The sequence below is a fragment of the Pagrus major genome, chromosome 19 (assembly GCF_040436345.1).
Source record: "Pagrus major chromosome 19, Pma_NU_1.0".
Classification (NCBI taxonomy): Eukaryota; Metazoa; Chordata; class Actinopteri; order Spariformes; family Sparidae; genus Pagrus; species Pagrus major.
Genome location: NC_133233.1, coordinates 24,646,085 through 24,669,572, shown reverse-complemented (window position 1 = coordinate 24,669,572; position 23,488 = coordinate 24,646,085). Strand labels below are relative to the sequence as shown.

Here is a 23,488-nt window from a genome sequence, read left to right as displayed (position 1 = left end):
ATCACGTGTTAACAGAGGAAGAGAGGAGCAGATGAGGAGAGGGAGATAATGGAGAGAGAGGTAGAGGGAAGCACGGGGAGGCCGGTCCGAGCCTGATAGCCCTGGGATTGATCTGAAAACCGACCAATCGGGCGCCTTCCTCGGCCCGAGCCGCCGCAGTAGCCGGGCAGGATTGGAGGGATGCTTCGGAGGAGAGATGCGCACACAAGCACCGGCTCGGCTCCCGCACACACACACTCTCATACACTCACAAGAGGGGGAAAGAGAGAGTATCGGCTCTCCGCGAGCCGTGCAGTCAAGCTCTGCCCTGGAGAGGATGACAGCGGGTGTAGGGGGAGGAAGCTGAACGGGAGACGGAGGGAAAAAGAGAGGAATGAGGACCAAACTCAAACTCGTGCGTCTTTCTCGCCGTCAATCAGCAGCCATGCGTGTCCGGGAGAGTGCACGCGGACAGGTAAGAGAGGAAAAAGAAGTTTGCGCTGTTTTCTGCATCGGGAGTGTTAAGTTTTGTGCGTTTGCACCTGTGCGCGTGACTGTCTGTGGCGCCCCCGCGTATACCGTGTTGTGTTATAAAGGAGCTGGTAAATAAATAGGAGTCTTGTGCGCGAGGGGGGCATGTGCGCGCACTCGTAAAAGCAGTTTGACCGTGTGCGCATTTTCAATTGCGCCCCGTGGAATTGGGCACTTGGGCAGAAGGGAAACAGGTCGAGGGGGGGGAAGAAGAAGAAGAAGAAGTGGAAGTGGAAGTAGAAGAATGCGCACTTTGTCTCAGGCGTTTTTTTTTTCTTTTGGATGTAATGAGTGGACACGCGCCTCGGTCTTTTCTCCTGAGGTGTTGTTGCACACAGCACCTCGGTGTAGTTATGAATGATAGACAGGCTGCTGTAGCGGAGTGGGAGTTGGAGGCTATCAGATCCCTCTGATGCGCGTGCCGCACCAGTGTAGCCAGACTGAAATTTACGCGCACTGCAGGAAACAGGAGTCCACTCACTGACTGCAGCTTCTTTCTCTCCCCGCGCCACATCCCAGCTCTCTGTAGCGCGAGGGAAAAGAAAGAGAAAAAAACCCACCAAAGACGCTTTTTGAGTGAATGTCTGACAGTCGTATGTGTGTGTGGAAAGATGTCTGAGCCAAGTGCCAGATGCTTAGCTGCCCCTGTTAATGTTGCATTGATTGGCTTCTGGTGAGCACAGGGAGAACTGTATGGCTGCCAGTCCCCAGCGTTGCATTTTTATTTATTTATTTATTTATTTATTTATTTTGCAAGGTGATCACCTCTCTGATGTGTTTGCAAATGTTTAGATGGTGTGTCATGTGATTCATTAGCATGTTGTTGGGATATAGTGTGTGGGGGAAAAAAAAAAAAGGTGTGGATGATTTTACAGAAGGGCTCGAGTACAGGGAGGCTGCTGTGGGCTCCGACATTGATGCAGACAACATACAAATGTTGAAGAAAAACTGGGCTGAGGGAGAAGTTTTGATGTTTTTTTTCTTTTTTTTTTCTTTAATTGCTGCCTGGGGACATTTGTAGCAGTCCCTGTCCCAGTGGGATCAGCCATGTGAAATGAACTAGGGTTACATTTTCATCTATAAGATGCCAAAAATGAGTAAAACATGTCCATCACAGTGCTCTAGAATCCATTTGCAATAACTTTAACAGTATAAAATGAGTAAATTCTCACATTTCAGAAGCTTTATCCAGCCAATGTTCAGAATGTCTGCCTGAATGAGAAGCTGGTCATCAAAATTCTCGATTGGTTTCAGCACTAGACCGCACTGATTTTGCAAACATTAATACAATATGTGGTTTGCACCGGGCTTGCATGGCGTGCCCTCCAGGCATTGGCCTCAGAGGACCCCCTGCTGAACATCCATCCATCCATCATGTCAATCTTGTCTTTAGGTGATAATCTGTTCCCGTGTGTGAGCCATTATCGCTCACTTTTCCCCACAGTTGAGATGTGCAGGGCTGGAAAGCATTAACAGCAGCACTACATATTTACCGACATAAACTCTGAATTAACCATTGCAACTAAAGCAGTAACAGAGGCATGCCATTTTAGGTTGAAGGCCACAACGCAGTGTGTGTTCGTTCTAAAAGCAACCTGATTCATCACTTACTTGGAAATTGTTAAAGCACACTGAGGCTACTGGCTGAGTTCAAGGAGGCCTTGATGGTTCTTGAATTTGGGATTTACTGGACAGGAAATTGCTCGGTTTCATCTGGCACTTGGAACAGTCTGGGTTTGTGTGTCAACATATGAAAATAGGGTTAGGGTTAGGCTTAAAAGGGAGGAAGAATAGATGAGCACTCAACTGGGGCTGCAGGTAATGATTCTTTTCATCGGTAGTTTTGATGAATATGACTCAAGCCAATAACAAGTTAGCAGAGCCAAAAGATAGGCCTTGAAATTGCTTAGTCAATCTGACCAAAAGAGAAAAGCACCCTTTAAAAGTTTTAGAAGACACAAAGGACAGACTGGTTATTAGAGCCGATATTCAGCTTTTTTCAGTTTATTCAATTATGTGTGAAAAAATACTATAAAACCTTTTGTGGATCCAGAGGAAGCTGCATGTCATTTCATAAAATGCCTCCAGTGATGTCACACTGTGGCTAAATTTTATTGTGGGTGATGTAGGCACCAGGTTTTGAAAAGCAGTCCACTGGTCTAGTTCTGCACTACTATAACACTGTTGGACTCATTATGGACTGTTTAAAAACAAATGAACAAAATAGATGCAGCAGAATCAGAGTTATCGCTTTTTTTCATTTCACGCTTCCTGTTCACAACCTAGTGCCTACATTACCCACGATGCACCCTAGCCACTGAGTGACATCACTGGAGACATTTCATCAGATGACATGCAGCTCCCAGCTTTGATTTCCACTTCCTCCTCACATCAGTGACTTGCAGGTTTTCCTTTTTCAAAAAAAAGATGGAGTATCCCCTTAAACACAGGTCAACACCTGCCTGAAAGCAATCCGACGCCAACTGCAAATGTTCTGAAAGGACAAAGGTGGCCTCACCACCCTTATTAGACACTGTTTGTTGATATAATAGTACACCTGTTCGTCCAGCCTGTGGATGTTTCCTTGTTTGAAAAGGGCACTGAGCTAAATACACTATTATTAATCTCACTGAAGACGGCGACTCAGGAAAATGTCTGTTTTGCTCACAAACAGACTCCAGCGTTTGAATTGTGTGTGATGTCGGCCGTTATGATAACTTCATAATGGCAGGCGTGTACATGTTAAATAATGGATTTCCCTGATTTGACGCCAGTTACGCAAACCCTGCCCTGAAGTGTTGTGTCAGCTCAAGTGTGAACAACTGTGCAATTATCAGCAATTACAGCGCGCTTGCCGCAGAGCAGACATCTTAAACGGTGTGTGTTGCCCAGCATGGTGGCAGATTGGTGGCAACACCAAAAACTATTTGTCAAACCAGGCTCAATTATAGATCAGACTTTAACATTGTGAAAGCTTTCAGTCACCTGCCCCTACTGTTCGGGTGCTGAAAGGCCAGTTTTGGACTATTTTTGATCAGATAAAGTTTGCTGATTTTAAGTAGACTTAAAATTGGACACACGTTTGTTTTAACGTGCATAAAGGGGCATCTCACTCGTTTTAAACATGAAGTTCGGTTTACTCATCACCAAGGACCACTGCTCAGCCTGTGAAACAGTTGTGTAATATCTTCCGTGGTGAGCTAACTCCCTTTAGGCTTGGTGACTAACAGAAAGCGTCTGCTTCAGAATAGAGGGGTAGCGTTTCAAAGACATGGGTGCTTAGCAGTTGGAGAGGCTCAAACAAAAAGCTTTTGCATTTTGGGAATTTGAGTATTTTTGGAGCGTGACCAAAACTAGAGATAAAATGTCAGGGCATCTTTGCGTCTGATGTTTTGATTTCTCTCGCAAGTCACCCAACTTCATGGATGGGGGAAAACCAAAGCCTCTTCTCTAAATCATTTCAAATCAATCGTAAAAAGAAAGCTAGATGCATCATGAAGTAATGGTCCATATAGAAATGGTTTACCCCAGGTGGCTACAGCATGATGGCCACCACTGTGTTTTCAATCATATCTGAAGCAGACTAGACAGGGAAAAGAACAGTGGATTACTGTTCCAACAGCACATTCAAAGAGCCATTCATAAGATGAATCATGCCTTCCTCCAAACATTAACAGTCTCTTCACAGATAGCAAAAAGAAAGTAGTCATTCACTGTTTCTGTATGCCAACCAAGACTGACTTGTTTTCTGCAAGTAAGAATTAAAGCTTTGAGAAGGCAATCGTGTCAGTGATTCCATCTTCTTCCAAATCCAGCACGCGATAAAATAATCCCCTGCTTCTAATGCTGCGGTGTGATGTTATTGTATGGTTTACAAAGATAAATGATGGATGAAATGTGTCATTAAATCGTTCTGGCCTTATGGGGATGTACACTCACGTACGCTCCCCAAAATGAGTTATCGCGCTTTGGCATCACACATGCAGGAAACGTATTTTAAATTTATGGCAGCAGCAGCTGTTCATTTGGAATAAGTTGAAGAGGAAAGTGATAGGTAGCATGAACAGGGCTGATTGAGGGTGAAAAGAGTGCTACCTTGTGAAAGTTAAGTTGTAAAGTGGAAATAAAGAGACACCCTTTGCTGATTTTATACACAAAATTGTTCCCAAAAATGATGCCTTTGCACCAGTTTTGCATCTGAAAGCTGAAGCACGTAAGAATCTCTCAGATTGCAACTTTCATACCTGTGTTGCTGCCACTGTTTACAAGACCCTGAATTTGACACCATCCTGAAAGAAAAGCATTCTTCCGTTCAGTGTCTCTAAGGAGATAGTACTGTAAAAATGCACATGAACTGCTGCGCTCTGCCATTTAAGACCTAAAGATTCATTGGTATCGACTTTCAAATCCAATTTTCTGCAGTCATGTGTGATATTTTCCTGCTTACGCCTTTTATGTTCAACATGACCTGGTGTCCAGTTAAGCTGATTCCAGTAAAGATTTTCAGTTAGATTGTTTTGAGTCTGCTACCTGCATTGATCAAGCTGCTGCTACTGCTCATGTCTGTTATCCAGATATCAATAAAATGCACTTGTCTCCATCATATTTATCCAGATAGAGATTATTGACAGATATTCTGGCTGTCAAACACTACAAACAGTATCGTCTTTCATTGGGGACATTTTTTTCATGGATCAAATTTTGAGCTTAATATCAAGGGAGTCAATACTACAGACTAAAAGCCTACGTTCTGACCCAAAAAAAGTGCAATAGAATAAAAATGAGATCACTATACGGTCATCATTAGCACAACTTACAGACCTTGAATTGCTAGAGACTAAACTGGGCTGCCAGAAACACAACATTGACCAATCAGTAGACAGGAGGTGGAAGGTGATTTCCATGAGCTCATTAGCGGGGTAGGTGTGGTCAAAGGGCCCACATGATAATCATTCAGAAAATGAGAACACCTTGGAAGGATTTGGCTTCTCCTGCTTTGAAGAAATTCAGGTCATGGTCACACATAAGCAAAATCACCAGTGGCAAATGTTCCCCTCACATTACTTCCACTCTACATGACTCCAGACTTATTTTCACACTAGTTGCACTGGTGCGCCTGACCATTTCATTTAGGTGCAACTAACAATGAATTTTTCCTTTTTCTTAACACATTATGTATATTATTGTAAGCAGGTGATACAGTCTTTCTTCATTTATATCAAATGCAAGAAGAAATTGTGATTAATCTCAAATGTTTAGAGAATAAGCCTCTAAATCTCAGGCGCCCTGATGCAACCAATGACGATGTGAAGTCACACTCAACAGATTTTTGGGTGCAAAATGGTCGTACCCCCGCAGCAAAGGGGCAAACAAAACATTTGCACCCTGTGGTGAAGCAAATTTGCATCTTGGCTTTGAAAGTTCAACATTGATGACCTTTCCTGGTGAAGTGGCAGCCACAGCCAAAAGCAGAGACGTGTGTGGTTGACCCCACAAACAGACTTCAAACCAGCCAGCTGAGTTCTGTGTGCCTCACATCCTGCACTGCCCACAATCAACACTGGCAGGCAGTTTTCATTTGCCTGCATTCAGCAAAAAAAAGATTTCCCTTGATTGAAACCAAACACACTTGGCTCGTCAATACCTTTTTGGAAAGAGAAAATATCCAGTCCAATACTTTTAATTCACTCTCTCTGGACTTTGTTGTCATCAAGCATTTGTTTTCTTTTGATTTAGACTCTCATTTTTTACAGTAGGATACAAAGCAGTCTGCATCAGGCTGACATTATTGCACTCTGGGTTTCTTTAGTATGGGTGAAAGCAGCATTCGAATGATTCATCTCCAGCTCTCACTGTCAGTGACAAATGGGCAGCAAAGCATTTCCTTGAAGAACACTCAGCACTCTGAGAGGAAGTTTAAGTTAGATTGTGACGGAGCATTTTTATGAGACTGTGGCATCAGAGCGTTGAGATTTGGGCCTGAGGAAAACACAATAAATGATCAAATTAACTCTAAGTGAAAATGAAAATGAAATAATACATAGTTTGGCTCAGTTTTGAGTTTTTTATTCTGATTTTAATGGATCATTTGCTTACCATTTGGGGCCTTTTTCATAATAGTATTGAATTTCTGTGCTTTTTTGAAGACTTGGGAGTATAGATTTCTCAAAATATATGTTATCTGTGCTAAATGGATTCTGGAAAAAAATCAATTTGTGCTCATATCAACCTCCAGAAGAGGGCAGTCACATTTTTCCAGCCTTTGTAAAGCATCCTCCAACATCTGTATGTTGAACATGTCAACAAAGTCTGCCACAAATCTCTGTTTTCAGGATTGAACATTGTTCTGCCTTGCATGGCAAGAAAGCTTTCAGATGAGTCAGATTTTGCATAGTGTGATAGATGTGATGTCACAAATAAAAATGCAAAAAACTAGAAATCAACGCCTAATATCAGTTTTTGCAGGATGTCTGATTTAACTGTAGGCAAGACAAAGATGCAGAGGCTTCAAAGTGTGATGTATCAGAAGAAAATGTGACGTAAAAGAGAAAAACTGCAGCTGCAGAGGGACGTAGATACATTATATATATATTCTGTCTGCATATTTGTTCACAGTATTATGTGAAGGACGTCTTAGCAAACCATGAAAACAGAGCCATTTGATTGCCGATACGCCGCATGAATAGTTAATGTACTATTAGGGGGTTTTGGTTTCCATCTCGCATTTGTGAATGTTTGCTCAGAGACTTTTCCCTTTTTTAAATAGCTCTTAAGGATGAACTGTCATTATGTAATCGCTGCGCGTTTCTGCCTGGAATCCTCGGGGCTGCCTCCGAGTATTTTATTTTGTTCTCTGCTCGAAAGCGTCGGGGTTGTGGGTATGCCTTTTGGTCACAATCGGGAGGTGTGTTTTATTCACCTGGGCTCATACTTTATAACATTTGTCCCCCTCTAGATTTACACTCGAAGCTTTAGGCACACAAACTCCACATAATACACAGACTAAACTGGCAGACGTTCGGCATCTCTCACAGGATAGAGTTCAACAGAATGGAAGTGTGTTCAAAGACAATGGTGAGGTTAAACTTCTGTTGAAGAGGAAGTTTCACTCCAAAAATGTGACAAAATTGTTGAACAGCGACCTACAGTGTGCGACATAGAGCTGCAGCTAAGGATTATTGTCATTGTTGTTTTCTCTAATTAATTTTTAATTGTTGTTTGGTCTATAAATAGTCCACTAAGCCTAAGATGATGCCCTCAAATATCTCATTTTGTCCACAACCCAAAGATATTCAGTTTGATGGCATAGAAGACTAAATAAATCAGAGAATATCATATTTAAGAAGCTGGAGTCAGAAAACATTTTTTTTTTCCTTAAATGAGACATTTTCAGTTTCATAATTGTTTTTTGGGTTACTACTAGAAGAGGTTTACACACTTTAATGCTCAAAAAAATACATCTGTTTTCTCATCCTGTCCAGTGCTGCAGCTCTGTAATCCCCCTCTGTCTGAATGCCTCTGTTTTAGCTCCTGTCTCTTTAAGGGCCCCCATCCCGAATACACAGTCTGTTCTGATTGGTCAGCGCACACAAGCCTGAGCCAGCACCACTAACAACAACAGAGCAGCTGTGCTAAATCAATTCTTACGTTCCAAACTAGCCGCCAGGCATAAATTATGCAAATGAATGACATGGTGACATACTGTGATGTCAACAAGCCACGGGCGGGACTGCTGACGAGGCGTTTCAGGAGCAGTGTTTACTGTGGGAGAGAGGAGCTTCTGTTGGTGCAGATCTTTTTCATGCACAAGAACTCATATAACACACTAAAGGAAAAAACTGAATAATCGATTATCAAAATTGTTGACTGTTGATTGATTGACTGTTTCAGCCCTAGTGTTGCATTATTGAAAGTACAGGTTTAAAACAAAGTACTCATCTACAAAATATTTTCTTAATGACAAAATAATGCCAAATGACACTTTATTTTGTGGAATTTAATGGCGTTTATAAAAATAAAATATATAAAGCATTTTCATGTGAAACCCTGCAGGAATTATTAATCATATTTTACCCCTTCAATGTTGAGAGACATTACATTCGCTGGCTGAAAATATAGCTCTCAGTGTAATACGGACACTAACTCAAAAGTCTTGTAGTATCCTGACAGAGAGAGGAGGTGAGTCACGTCAGCTAGTTGTCGGTGTCACGGTGCAAAGAGAAGCCCCGATGTGATGGCACTGATAAAACATTAGTGTGCTGTGCGCCTGTCAGACCTGCTCACCCTTCACGTGCAACGGCGGGATGTGGAAATGTGAGAGAGATGTTAATTGGACCATGCCAGTGCTTTATGAGGTTGAGGGGGGGAGAGGAGGAGGGAAGATGGACAGAGAGTCCCTGCTGATTCACAGATCTGAGGTGGATGAGAGGCGAGCCGCGGGGGGCTGTCCACTAGAGTTAAGACGACAACTGGAATTTCAATGCTGCTTGAATACCTCTGCAAATGGTTGAATCCAATGCTGGGTTTTATAAATAAGTAAAAGCTTGCCGAAATATATTCTACAAGTCTAAATTCTATTGAAATATCCCATCTAGAGGGTGAATATGTATGTGTGGATAGTGTCTATATGAGTGGGCACAGGAACAAGAATGATGTAAACAGGCATCCCATTTCTCCCATTTTCTAGCTTAGTCGAGACGTAAGTGTATTTTTTCTTACTTCTATTTGGATGCATTTACACTATCTCTGCAGTAATGATATAAAAAAAAAGCTTAATTCATACTGTCAGTCAACACTGGCTATACTCCATTGCTTCCACTGCCGCTAATGTAGGGTTGTGCTGTGTGTAAGCAGATTTTCTTAGAACCGTCTCCAGAACTGTGATTGAACCATTCACTTTGTAGCAACATCTGCCTGCTTCCTCGCCCCAAGGACCGCGCTGGTTGTGAGCTATGAGCACTGTTGCCAAACTGTCAAAGCTGGTGCCAACATGTCAAACAGCTCTGCGTGTATTGAAATGAATCTCAATGTGCCTAAACAAGTCGACCACCCTGTGCCAGGAGCCTGATTTCAACCTTGACATGACATACAGTTTATACCAGAGCTCGTATCTTATTTTAAGTTAATGCGTCTACACAGTCTCTCTTACACAATGACTGTTTTGTAGTTTTTCGCACCAGCAGAGCGATCTTTTGCATCAGACCAAGTGATCCTAATTTCTCCTTTTTTAAAGAGCACATTCGCACCCTGATGTAGCTTGAGCATTCGAATCCAGATCTCGTCGCAAGTTAAAGCCCAAACAACCCAAGCCAAGTTGAACCTTGTGAGTCTGTAATCATTGAATGAGTTGGTCCTGGAGACACCTATAGTGGTGGGAGCTACCACAGAAATGGTTTTGAGTATTTTGCCAGGTGTTTATATGTCTATCTATCTGTGATGCAGTCATGAAACATCAGAGATGGGTAATCAACATCAAAATGAAGGTTGAAGATAAGCATTGGGGGCCAGAAGTGCTTAAGCCCCTGGCCAACGATCATGGTCCTTGAGACACCTATAGATGGATTCTCACGAGTTAAGCTGAAATGATGCATTAATTTGTGGATGAACATAAAATGTATTTTGATTTGTCGTTTAAACATTCTGGCTCCAGTATCTCAGATGTTTTTCTCAGTTTTTATGATATCAGACTGAACATCTGATGGATTTTGACCCTTGGTCTGATGAAACAGACCATCAGATGATGATTTAAACACCAAATGATTAATCAAGAATAAAATCTGTAGATTAGGGTTGAGTATGAGTGTTATCTGAGTAAAATGTAATAACATCCATACTTGATGAAGGGCTGTCTTCACTGGGAGGCTGACTGAAGTTTATGCATTCAAGATTATAAAGACTGCGCCCCTGATAGAAGAACAACACTGATCAGAAGCTCAATTTGAGGCTGTTCTGTAAACAGTTTTCCAGTAAATAATAAATATAGCAACTTCTGATGAACCCTCACTAATTTCAGGCTTAATTTTCCAACTTCCAGTTTCAGCACAACCTGCTTTCGGTTTGGGCCCCGCCCGTTCCGAGTCCGGATATGATTAAATTATTTGGCTGAACAGACACATTGTGGTGTACTCGCTCATCCCGACTATAGATAAATCAAAAAATGAAAATAGCTGATAGTTGCAGCCTTTATCTACAGTGCAGCAAAACTCAGTTTTCTCTGGAAAAACAACCAGGTTTTGCATCGAGAAAGAAGAGTCTCAACGTTAACAGCAATTCGCCAATTAAAAAAAGTGGGTTCAGTGTTAAGCTCTAAATTGGATCAACAAATGACAAACTGCGTTACGCCATATGTTGTCTCTGCACGGGCACACAGAGCAAAAAACTGGAGCATGTCTTTCAAATCTCTCAAAGTAACACAGTGACTGAAAGGAAGGGCCTCAGAGGAACAACAAAAACAAGAACAAACCCAGGCAGAATAAAGGAAACCCCACTGGTGATCTAGAAAGAAGAGGAAATAAATAAAAGAGGAACTAAAGAATCATAATCTCAATTCAAGTGAGAAAGTCGTGAGTCTCATTCTGCCCAGATATGTGCTCTTTTAACTGATGATTCTCTTTGTTTCTCACTGCAGTAGTTTGAGCTTTTAAGCATTTGTAATGATGGCAAGAGAGAGAGAAAAAAAAACCGTCTGTGTGAAAACACTCCTGTCCCCTCAGCCCACACACCATACTGCACACTCTCCTCACACTTCCTGATGACTATTCCTCCCAACCTCCGTCTCTGCGGTCGACATCACCAGCTTATTCTTTATTTGGTCGATGAGGTGGCATATTTGTCTGTTGCTGCTGCTATCACCCTCCCCATGAGTCTCTGTGGGCACTTGAAAAGCAGCGTGGCGAGCATCTGCGAAACCCCCAAATCTCTCGCACTTCATCCTCTCATGAGGGAATCTACCTGGCAGCGAGAAAAGCAAGCTTATCTGTGTATGAAATGCTAATGTGAATAGCCTCAGCCCTACTTTGTGGATGAGAGCACAGAGGCCCTCTCCTTGTTGTAAAACCCACCTGCTCTGTGTGTTTTAGCATGTGTGGAACGCTGAAGCCTGCCAAACTCGAGTAGCCTCAACCTGAATTTAGACTTCTCAGACATGGAGAGAACCAAGAGCTGTAGGTGATATGAATACATTTCCATCCTGAATCCACCTTGTGTCTTTTCCTCCTGTTCTATTTGGCAGACAATGACTTAAATCCCGAAAGATTTGCAAGCCCATACAAGTAGTGCTGAAGTGGTGAGTCAATCCATTGACTAGTCAACTGACAGAAAGTGTTTCATATATTTTTTACAATAAACGACCGATACAAGTCCTTTAACAAGCCAATATACCAATTATTTGCTGTTTAAAGGTTCTTAAATTTGAGGATTTGCTCCTTTTCCGCTTGCATTTGAAGGTGCACTGTGAAGTTTTTGTGAACAGACAGTTATCTTTACCTTCTTACTCTTTTCACCAAACTTATCCTTGAGGCTTAATAAAAAGGTTGAATCCATTTGTATTTGTAATACACATTTGCAGTTTTATAAAGATTTTGAAAGATTGTCTGGATTCGTGGATGAGATTCAGAACCAAACAGGAACTAAAAGTAATGTGTTCCCTGGTGGTGTTGGTGTTTGTAACATGTGGGAGAAAACATATAAGTAAGCTATTGTTGCTGATTAGTGCATTACGTCTCAATGTCCCAAATCTGCCCAGTTAGGTAAACCCAAGATGCCCGGGTTACAGTGGTGGCAGCAGTGTTTCATTCGATTGTGCCATTTGGGGTATTGCATTCCTGGCTTGGCTTCCTCAGTACAGTTAGTCAGCTAACTTTGTTTCCGAGCTTCAGAGGCTGATCACAACCCAGTTCTGGATGTGCGCTAGAGACAAAGATACTTCAACCTGGCACGGGGATGTGTTTTGGATGCTCGCCCGGCAGGGATGTGTGAGTTGATCTGCCTGTGAGACTTTTCTCTGCTGAAAAAAGTCCCCCCCCCCCACAACAACAGTAGTTTCACTGTAGACATCATCATATGCCAATTCAGTAGACACCGCCCAACTCTATTTTTGTTTTTTTGTTTTTTGCCTTTTTTATGGTTTTATTAGTTAGAACAGCAGGAAGAGTGACAGGAATCAGGAGGAGAGAGAGGGATGACATGCAGCAAATTTTCAGATTTGCGCCACTGTGGCGAGGACATAGCTTCTGTATATGGGGCGCATGCTCAACCAACTGAGCTACTGGGGAGCCTCGCCCAACCAACACTTAGTGCTACTATTGGTGTGATAGCACTGGGTAGCTTAAGGTTTTGGATCATTGGTTGGACAAAGCAAGCAATTTGCCCAGAACAGACCCCATCAACTTTTGGTGCAATTCCAGATAAAGGGATGGATCCAGGATTTTCTTTTTCCTACTTTCTTTAACTTTGCAAGATAACTTTTCAGCCTCTAAAATGTAAATGTTTGCTGCTTTTCACATAATTGTATTTCATTGTAAAACACATAGAACATCTCTGGGGTTTTGATAGTTCATCAGATAAAAGAAGTAATTTGAACGCCTCGTTTAAAATTGTGATCAGCATTTTATTTTTACCATCCTCTAAGTTTTAATAGACAGGAAACAGAAAAAAACAATCAACAGATTACTCAACAAATAATGATTAATCATGAGTTGGAGCCCTACATCCAGGCACTTGCCAGCCTCGTGTAGCTTCTGCCCATAATACTGATGGCTCTCACTGCAGTTGCTGTTACTGCACGACATCCAGACAAGGGGGTGTTGTGCGGGAGCGGCTGCAGCGAGAGTGGAGAGAGATGATGATGATGCGAGTTGAAAAACTGTGTTTTTTCCCTGCAGTGGCCAGCAGATGGGTGCTGTCTGCTCCATCCTGGCACTCCCGCTGTATGATTAGAGCTCAAGAATCCAGCCATTAAACACACAACAGATGGGACATTTTCCATCTTCCACCCAGCTCTCATTAAGCAGCCAAACAACATATAGTGGGGTTGACGAGTGCAGGCATGTTTTCTAATTTGACAGCGAGAGAGGAAAAGAAGAACTCCTCCTTCACAGATATAATTGAGGTTGTTTAACTTGGCATGTAAACATGAGGAGAGGAAAACCATCAGAGGCTTCCTGCTCTCATCTAGGCAACCTTTGCTTTGCCGAGCCGTGTGAGGAGTTGCGAGTGTTGGGTTCGAGGGTAATCAAAGCTGAGGGTTAGGACAGATGGCGTTTGGAGGGTAGCGTACTGGAAGGACAAGTCACTGTTGACTTTGGGAAACATGGTGGGAGGGGGTGACTGACACACCAGCCTGCCCACAAGACTCGGTGGGAGTCATTACTGCAATGGGCCTAATTACCTTCAGGCCTAATCTGTGTTTAAATACCTGCTGCTTATTCCTTTTAATTACCCACAAGCGTTAGAAAAAAGATTGAAATGCAAGGTTGGAGGATTTGTTTGTTGTGATTTTGCATCCGTGTGTGCACAAGGAAGAGGAAATATATGCAAGAATTGTTATAATATGTCATATTTTCAAGCCTCAGGTGCCTAATTGTGGCTCCAGTGTAGTTCTGCCTCTCCTGGACTGTTTGCACAGAGGGCTCCAACTGTCATGGAGCTCTACCGCAAAAGTGCGTTTGACAGCAAAGTATTTTCTTTCTGTTTTTTCCACAGCATTCACCTTCATTTGAAATGTTACTCAGACAGATGTACTGTCTGTAGCCTGAAAACTAAACGACTCTCGCCCTCATCACTTTTAAGGTGAGAAGAAAGAGAGCTGATTCCCAGATCTTCAGATCTCGGTTTGACAAGAAGACGAGTCGAGGGAAGTTTTTACCATCGAGCCGGGTCATGATTATTAGATGACCTAAGGTTGTTTTCTGCCGACCAGCCTTGGGTTACGTAATGTGATCAAAGTCGGGTTCTTGCAGTTGTTGGAATATAACTTGGAGACCAGAAATATAATTTACTTCCGGAAAAAGTGTTGAAATTAATGTTGAATGTTTAAATTAAAAGCAGGTGTCGAGCAGTTGAAATGAGATTTATGAAGATGAGTGCAATTAATTTTTGGGGCTTGGGAAGCCTGAAGGTGAGAGAAGCAAGTGTGCGACTGTGTCATGTGGGTTGCTGGTCTGGCATATTTCTATTATTTATACACATTTCTGGCTCAATAGCTACTCTCAAGGTCAGCGAGGCATTTAACACCTTCTAGAGCAGACAAACTGATTTTTCAGGGCAGCTTACATTCATGAATACTATTTGAAGTGTGCGAGTGGACAGACCTTCATCGCATTGGGAGAGTTGAATAAACAAACAAAAAACAGAATCATATCAAAGAAAATCATGTTCTTTCCAAATCACGCTCGATATTGGAAAAGGGCTCACAAGCTCAGTCAGTGTTTGTAGAAAAACTCCTAAAACAATCCATTCAGCCATGATTCCCTGTGTGTTTTTTTGAGTAAGATGGCATAGTAGAAATACTACAGTCTGCTTGGCTAAACCCCTGAAACACTGGCGCCTCTCTCCAACCTATTTATCTCCTCCAATTTCGTGGAACCTCCAGGGTGTGCCGCACATTCAGAGGATTGCCCCGCTTGTGAAGCTGATCAGACTAATCTGCTTCCTTTCACAAACAATAAGCTGGGTCACATCACCCAATAGACTCCGGGGCAGAACGCTCCTAATTTTAGAACAGGTACCAATCAATCAAATGCGTTTTTTTGCACTTTTGACAAAAGTGACTGTCATCAGATGATACAGCATTTAGTTCAAAAGTACATATTGTGATTGCAGAAGATGCAGTCTAAGAGCGCTTCACAGATACTCACACATATTCACAGATCAACACAAGCAGTGTTACATTTTTGTACTGTGCTCCATCATTTTTGATGCTTCAAAGAACCAAACCAAGATGGGACTTTTCATTTTTCTTGTTTTGTTCTGACACATGGTGATTTATAAATGTAAAATCCAAGAAAAATGTAGAGTATATAAAAACTGCTAAGTATATAAAACTTTATATGAACTCAATGTTAGTAGAAATGCAGTGCCATCAGATTTGGAGTGAAACATTGCCAGGTAAATATTGACAAGCAGTTTAAACAAACTGACATTGACACTGGATGCTGGAGGAGAGGCAACAGGACATCGCTTAGAAACAGGAAGTAATGTTTTGCTGGCAAGGGACCCGAATACATTTATCAAAACAAACCCAATGTCAAAGTCATGTTTAGGGCAATGCTTTAATGCCATCACACAGAAACAAATCTCTCACACACAGGATTTAAACAATAGGATAAAGGAAAGATACAAAAACTTAAGAGACAAACACAGAATATGTCTTTAAGCTTGACTTTCATTTAAGTATCAAGCAACAGGTTCATGGCGAGCTCATTCAGAATCAGCAGAAACAACAGAGAAGAAAAAAATTAATTCATGTCGAGTCCTCGGGAACACATCGCAGCAGTCTTACAGTCTGGTTTCACACAAGCACAAAGCCTTTGCTAATTTTTTCTTCTGCTTTTTGAGTCGTGCTGCACTTACTTTAACCTTCTTGTTTATTTACCTCAGCTCAGGGAAACATTGCCTGAAAACACAGGCAACAACCAGGCCTCGTGTACAGTGGAAAATGTTTCTATTTGTTCCTCTGAGAAGGGGTGAAAAGTCAAGAGACTCTTTTGCTGTGGTCGCCACTCTCCGACCGGTCCTCTGTGTTCGGAGGTTAGAACAGAGGTTCAGTGATATGTGTTCTGACCCTCCCTAGTCTTCTGCTATCTGGTGTTTGACATCGGCAGAAAGCTGATGCTGTGAAATCGAATGCAGTGGGTGAGCTCTCAGCAGGAGCCCAAAACATTAGCTATTAGCGGCAGGTGATAGGAGCCTGTTCTCCCTCTCTGCCAGACTGAATAGAGGTGGTGCATCTCTGCTCTCTCGACATGTTTCTTTCTCTCCCTGTCGGTGATTTGACTTTATCTTTTTGGCGTTTTAAGTGCTTCACCTACCGCAGTGTCATCAGTGGCTGCGGATACGTGCAAGTACTGTTGGCTGTCCTCGGCCAAGGTCTTATTCAATTTAGGTTGTTTACATGACCGGTTGATTCCCTGCAATCGAGTTTTCCTGTTTCCATGAATAAAACAGGAGGAAGAGACTCAGTATTTGTCTGCCAGTGGTGTCCTAGCCACAGGTTGAACAGTCCACCTGCAAAAATAAAAATGAAAGTATGAAAATTTTAGACATACTACTGGGAGCGAAGGGAACAGGGAGGACAGGGAATGGAAACATCACAAGGGCTGGGTATTTTTGTGCAAGTGTGGATCCGTATGGGAGATGTGATGACTTAATGTATCTATATTTTATATGCAACGTGCCCAAAAAGTTTAATAATTTAATACATTAAAAACAAAAAGCATTATCTTTTTCAGCTGAGTGGTTGGTTATCTAGGATAGAAATCATCCCACAGCTTTGCAATGGTCTTGAGTAAGAGTTGCACCTAATTCACATTTTCGTCATTGATTAGTTTATTATGAGCAGTCAATAGATCATTCATTGATTGGCCAGCAGTCCAAATAACCAAAGGTGATGATGGAAAATGATGATGTACAACAGAAAAAGCAGCACATACTCACATTTAGAGATGTACCAATGCCATTTCTTTTTGTCTTTGTGATACCGATTCCGGTACCTTGACTTTGTGCCATCTGATACTGAGTTCAAACAAACAAAGGTCAGGTGTCCCATTTCCAATAAATAGATGAGGTATTGGATCATTCTTCGACTGATGGACTCAACAATACCAGCATTTTAGGCTTTATTGAAGTAATTTTGGATTCTATCATATAGGTATTGACACAACCCTACTTAGAGATGCTGGTGCCAGTAAATATTTGGATTCTTTGTTCGATAAATCACTTCTTAATTTTTGTCAACTGACTAATAATTTCAGGCCCTCCTCAGATTTGTTCAGACTTGGGGGCAAAAAGTGAAATGATGTGAAATTAATTTATATATGTTTATATTTGCATCGTCAACAAATCCCATGAAATTACCAAGATCGTCAAAGCATGATAGTTCCGCCTGATGATGTGAATCTTTGAAAAATACTTACAATAATATAAGGGCTGTACGCAGGACATAGTACAGTTCTTTGGGGACTATTTTCAGCAGATTTATACACATTTAGTGCTGTTGTGTTTAGGGCAACAGAATGGTTTATATGGGAATGTAAACTGTGTGGTAATGTTCATGTCAACAGTGGAGCTCTACAGCATAGAAGATCAGTCTTTGGCTACCCCCCCAAAAAATACTCGAATCAGGAGAAGAGAGGAGAAGTGAATGAAGTAAGGAAAACTGTTTATTATGACAGATGATATTTGGTAAGTCTTGACAGAAAGTCTTTGGAGCCTAGACATCGAGGTTTCGACTGCCTTTAGCAGCAGCCACAAGAAGCCCCCCCCCCCAGTCCAGACACTGAGGCTGATGAATCTTCGAAGATTAGGCGGTGATGGAAAGGTGGAGGGTGCACAGGAGAGCAGCATGAACAAACTTAAGGCAGAGAGAGAAACATTTAAAAAGGGGCAACAGCAAGAAGTGTGTGGCTGTGATATTGGATAGATGAGATCAGCAGATGAGAACAGCTGATATGTCAAATGACAGCCCCAGAGAATGATAGCAAGGAGATTATGAATGAGAATGTGTGAGGGGAGTGACTGACAGGATGTCATGGGAAATAAACTACATGATAAGAATGCAAAAAAAAATGTGTTTTCTTGACTGAACTTTTGCTAGAGCTTCATTTCTTAGTCGGATCAGCTATCCAGTCTTCTTCTTTAAACTAACTGGAGAACAATCATGATTTTTCCACAATCAGAGAACCAAACCAGGGTGTTAAGATCAAGGTACAGCGTACACCAAACCAGATCCCAGAGAGAAATTGTATGTGCATGTAAACAAAGCCACTTTTCTCATGCATCCTGCCAAGTTCTTTATGGCTGCCTCTGAGTATAACCCATTTGGCTAAACGCAGCTCATATATGAACACGCCGTGGGCAGAAGGCTGCTCAAAACAATATCATCATCATAAAAATAGGGGGGTTTATTTCCATTGACAGAGCCAGATGCTGTTGATTTCATGGCTTCCCGAAATGTATTTTGCCTCGAATCGGCATGATAATCAGACAATTAGGGGACTGATTGAAGAGAGCCCCAGGAGGCGAAAGTGAAACCACTGGAAAAGATATTCTCATTCTGACTCAGAGTCTGACTCACTCAGGTTCCACTATTGTCTCCAAGATGCTTCAACTGGGTGGAAAAATTAACTACAGTATCAAATAAGAAAATTTATTCTAAACTGAGAAGAAAAAGCCTTAAACAGCCTTTTTGAAAAGGGACCTATCAGTATTCTTTGCCGGCTTGATATTTACTTGAAGAGAGCAGCTGTAGCAGGATTTGGGCGTAGCTCTACCTATGCAGATGAGAATCTCTCCCCAGATTACACATGTTTAGAGTGTTGCTGAGTATTTATCCCCCACTGCTTTAATCCAAGTCGATGTGGAACAGACTCTGCCTTCTCTTTCGCAGCCTGGTCTCGCAGCAGGTATTACCCGTTACAACCACTTGCACTTAGTCAACATCACCAACAACTATGGTTGAGCGGCATAATTTGCATGTAGAGATATTTGAAACATGGGGATTAGCGAGGGTTTCTAAAGCCATCTTAATCCATATATATATATGTGAAAATATTTATATTTATAAAAAAATAATTCAGTGATTATCCTTCAAAGTATGTGACAGTCATAAGTTGCATTAATGTCTCGTTTTAGCGTTTCCCTCTAATGTTGTCACATGCATTGTAAGAAATAGAGAGCAGCAGCCTTTGAAGTCTGTCAGCTCCTAGATCCTATTAAATATCAAATGCATGTGTTTGTCCTCTCGATAATCCCCACGAAGCTGCTATTCAGCTGCACCACTTTGAATGTTGGACTTTTCCTCTTGAAGTCAGTTTTTCTGACTGTGGTACTTCTTATCAATATTATTTATGGAAAAGGGCCTAAACTTCTTTTTACTTCGTGTTTGTTTTTCAGTGTTGACTCTCACATAATTCACTTAAAGTTTCACTTGTTAATGCAGGGAGCTGTTTTTCGTATAAATGGCGGTGGCAGTTTTCTATTTTTGTGACAACTCGGTGTGACTAAGAAGCGCACACAGCCTCCGCGGGAACAACCTGTTTATTTGTAAGATAGCATTATACAGCCCCCTACCCATTGTCATACCAAAACAGCACGGGATTGTCTCTTTGTGCTTTTTCTTAACATGTTAAGCGTGTTTTTGTGGAATGGTGAAATGTCAGTCAAAAGCCTGACTATTCGACTCACAGTTTGAAGTATGGATTCAACCAAGAATGATTCAAATCCTTCTGAGTGTTCGTTCTTCATCCGCTCTTTTAAGTATGCTTTGGGAGCTTTTGTGAACACTGAATAACTGAGAAATAATGGCAGAAAATATGACCAAAACTGTTACAATTTCCATTCTACAACTGTTGCTATGTACAAAACTTTTGTTTTGAAGACTTGGGCAAGAAATTAAGCCCACTTGAAAAATGTCTCCTTTGACATTTTCAAGATGTGAACATTCACTCAATGTCCATAAATCAGTAGCTGATCAAATGAAAATTAGTTACTATTTTGACAATCAATTAATTGTTTAAGTCCTTTTCAAGCAAAAATGTAAAACATTTGCTGGTTCCAGCTTTTTTTTTTTGTCATTTATTATGGTAGCTGAAGATTCTTTGAGTTTTGGACTGTTGGTCGGACAAAATATACAATTTGAAGACCAAAGTTAGGCTATGGGAACTTGCGATGGGCATTTTTTCCCAGTTTTTTGACATCTTACGAACAAAATGATTCAATGATTAATAGTGAAAAAAACAGATTAATCAATAATGGCCCTTGTGTCTATGGTCATCCCCAACAGTCTGACCTCTGTTGCCTTAGTGTCCATGTTCATCCCCAACAGTCTGACCTCTGTTGCCTTAGTGTCCATGTTCATCCCCAACAGTCTGACCTCTGTTGCCTTAGTGTCCATGGTCGTCCCCAACAGTCTGACCTCTGTTGCCTTAGTGTCCATGGTCATCCCCAACAGTCTAACCTCTGTTGCCTTAGTGTCCATGGTCATCACCAACAGTCTAACCTCTGTTGCCTTAGTGTCCATGGTCATCACCAACAGACTTACTTCAGTAAATGCATCAGTGGCAGTGATGTGTCCATTGCATTTTAAACTTAAAATATAATTCTTTTGGAGGCTAAAGTTCAGTCTTACAATCTAATATGTGTTGCTGGTCAAGTGTTTTGGCTCTAAGTGAAGTCAAGGTTCATGGTTTTGTCAACAATGGACAACACTTCTGCCTCAGGGTACTTTTGGCTGCCTTAACGTACAGAGCCTGCCACAGTGAATAAAATGACAAATAGATCCTCCAATGCAGTGTTTACTAAATGTGTTTCATTTCAAATATACACTGATAAAAATAGGTATACCTGAAAGCACTGGATAGCTAGTTACATGAACCTCACACAAAGCAGGTGTACCAGTGATTTTAAGTATAATCAGCAGGGAATGGCAGAGGTGGTAAAGTCAGCAAGAACATTTTTGTCTCATTTGCAAACTGAGCATCTTGCTTCCTCCTGTTCTCCTGGCACAAGTTCGAACTTGATGTACCCTGTTTGAGAAAGGCCTCATTCATATCTCCCTGCACAGCAACCGAGATGAGATTATCAAATCATTATTTACTTTAGTTCTGTCATCACACTGAAGGGCATCTCAGAGAAGCAAGGTCAAATGATGCGTTTTCCTCTCATCAAAAAAAGAAAGAAATGTAAGCAGCGAGGACAGATTTCACTCTTAAGCAGCAAATAAATAACATATCTAACTTCAAGAAACACTCCAAGACTAGACGATTCCTCACATATTCTCTTTAAAGACCACACAGCAGCACATGCAGGAACACGAGACTACCACAACTGCCCCTTGGATGCTCAGAAACAAAAAAATTCAACAATGCTTGCAGTTATTTTTCACTACTTCAGTGCCATCTTCAATATATAATTTTGATTTAGAAAAACAGTTCCCATCTGCGTTTTCCATTTCACTGCCTTCTAAAAATCACCCTCTGCCTTACGTCTGAGTGGCTTGATGTCTGTCCTTATCATAGTAAATGTATTTCTTCCTGCCACACTTATTATTCACCGTGCTGAGGCACACACTAAGCCTCTGAGTATGCCCCGGTCCTGTTAAAACATCCAAATCAAACCTTTTGCGGATATTTTTTAATAAAGCCAACTCATCCTTTGAGTCACGGGCTGCCGCTGCTCTGCTCTGATACATGACTCTGACCTCACAGGGCGCTATCAGTCACCGAGCAGCTCTCTGACCTTAGAGACATGGCCAACCTTTTAATAGCACTGTTACTCCTCGAGTCTAAACTTGTTTATATCATCTGCACAATGATAAAAACGACTGGAATACTGAAACGAGATTTCTTGCTGCTGCTTTGTACTTTATCACAGTTGGCCAGTTTGAAGTGCATGTCCTCATCTGTAAGGATTTATGAGTTGCAATTTAATTGGAGGGAATTAGTGGACATTTAGCTTCTAATATCCATCAAATTAATCTCTAACTCTGTGTTTCTCTCCTCCCTCCTCTCTCTCTCCCAGGAAATCCAGAATGGCTTCCGGGATTAACCTCTGCTCTTGGTAGAACTACCCAGAAGTTCACGTCTGTTTGCACAGCATCTCACAGCCTTGGAAATTCCATAATGTAAATGTTTCTTGCTCTTTTTCTTTTGTGAAACCGTCGGCTTGGAAGCCATGAACCTTAGAGGATCTACCGGGACCTTTATTTCCACAGTTTGGATTTAAATCCCTCTTTTTGCACGAGCCTGCAGCGGTGGCTAGTGGTGGTGGCGGCTGCTGCGGCGGCGGCGACGGTGGTGGGAGGACCTTACCACCTTGGAAGACAGGGATAACTTTACAAAAGCACACGCCACCATGAGGATATCCACCACCTCCTGTCTCTGTCCCTTTCTGGTCTGCCTCTGCTTCATCCAGAGGTGCTACGGGGCGAGCCACCACGTCCCCGCCAAAGTGCCCTCCAAGAACCAGACCAAACTGGCCAACGGGGAGACTGAGGTGCACCACAGGCCTAAGCGTGGCTGGATCTGGAACCAGTTCTTTGTTTTAGAAGAACACTTTGGAACAGAAGCACAGTATGTGGGAAAGGTAGGTTTTCATTAAACTGTAAAAAAAAAAAAAATCTTTTGATCCCAGGGAACTTGCTTTTCAACAGCTTACTTGGCATTTTTTCTCTCTCCTCTTGTTTATTGAGAAATGGGTTAGAGCAGGAGCAAGCTGTTCCATTGAGGTAGATTGCCACGTCGGCATTGTACACGCTTTTATTATCGTCTGAAGTGGAAATTCGGGGTCTCATTTGAGAAGGTGTGCATCGTTTTTTATCCTCTCCTGTCATTACGTCGTCTGACCGAAATTCCTCTTATGATAATGTCCAAAAAATGTTTTATTCTCTGTAATTAAGGTGTGCCTCTCAGCTTGCCTGTCACTCTGGGAAGCCGGCTATGCTAGAGTGGATTCAGTTAGAAAGTGAGAATAGCCCTCTACATCAAGCCATCTTTGAACTGAAGTATTAGATTTGGTCTCTCTGTGGGAAATGAACCCAGATCTGATCTCTTGGTGGGAAATGAACCACCGCAGTAAGAAATTGGACAGTAGTGCAATGGGGACACTATAAGCCGGGGTGCCTCGTAGTTAGAAATTTTTATGAATGTAATTTCAGTGTCATTTCAAACTGATGGATTTACCTCGCAGTAGAGAAGATAGTAGTGGTTCTCCTTCCTGCTCGTGCAGAGGGCACGGTGTAGCCTGGTTGTTGCTGGTGACTTTT

At 41.8% G+C, this 23,488-nt stretch overlaps 1 protein-coding gene across 1 annotated transcript in view; it reads left to right on the top strand.

The window, feature by feature from the left end:
* The first annotated feature begins 242 nt into the window (after positions 1–242).
* Positions 243–23,488, top strand: part of LOC141014486 (cadherin-18) — a 95,578-nt gene continuing 72,332 nt past the window's right edge. The window contains exons 1-2 of the mRNA XM_073488299.1: positions 243–454; positions 22,246–22,809. Coding sequence (XP_073344400.1) covers positions 22,579–22,809 — 231 coding nt within the window. The 5' untranslated portion in view covers positions 243–454; positions 22,246–22,578. The remainder of the gene's footprint in view (positions 455–22,245; positions 22,810–23,488) is intronic.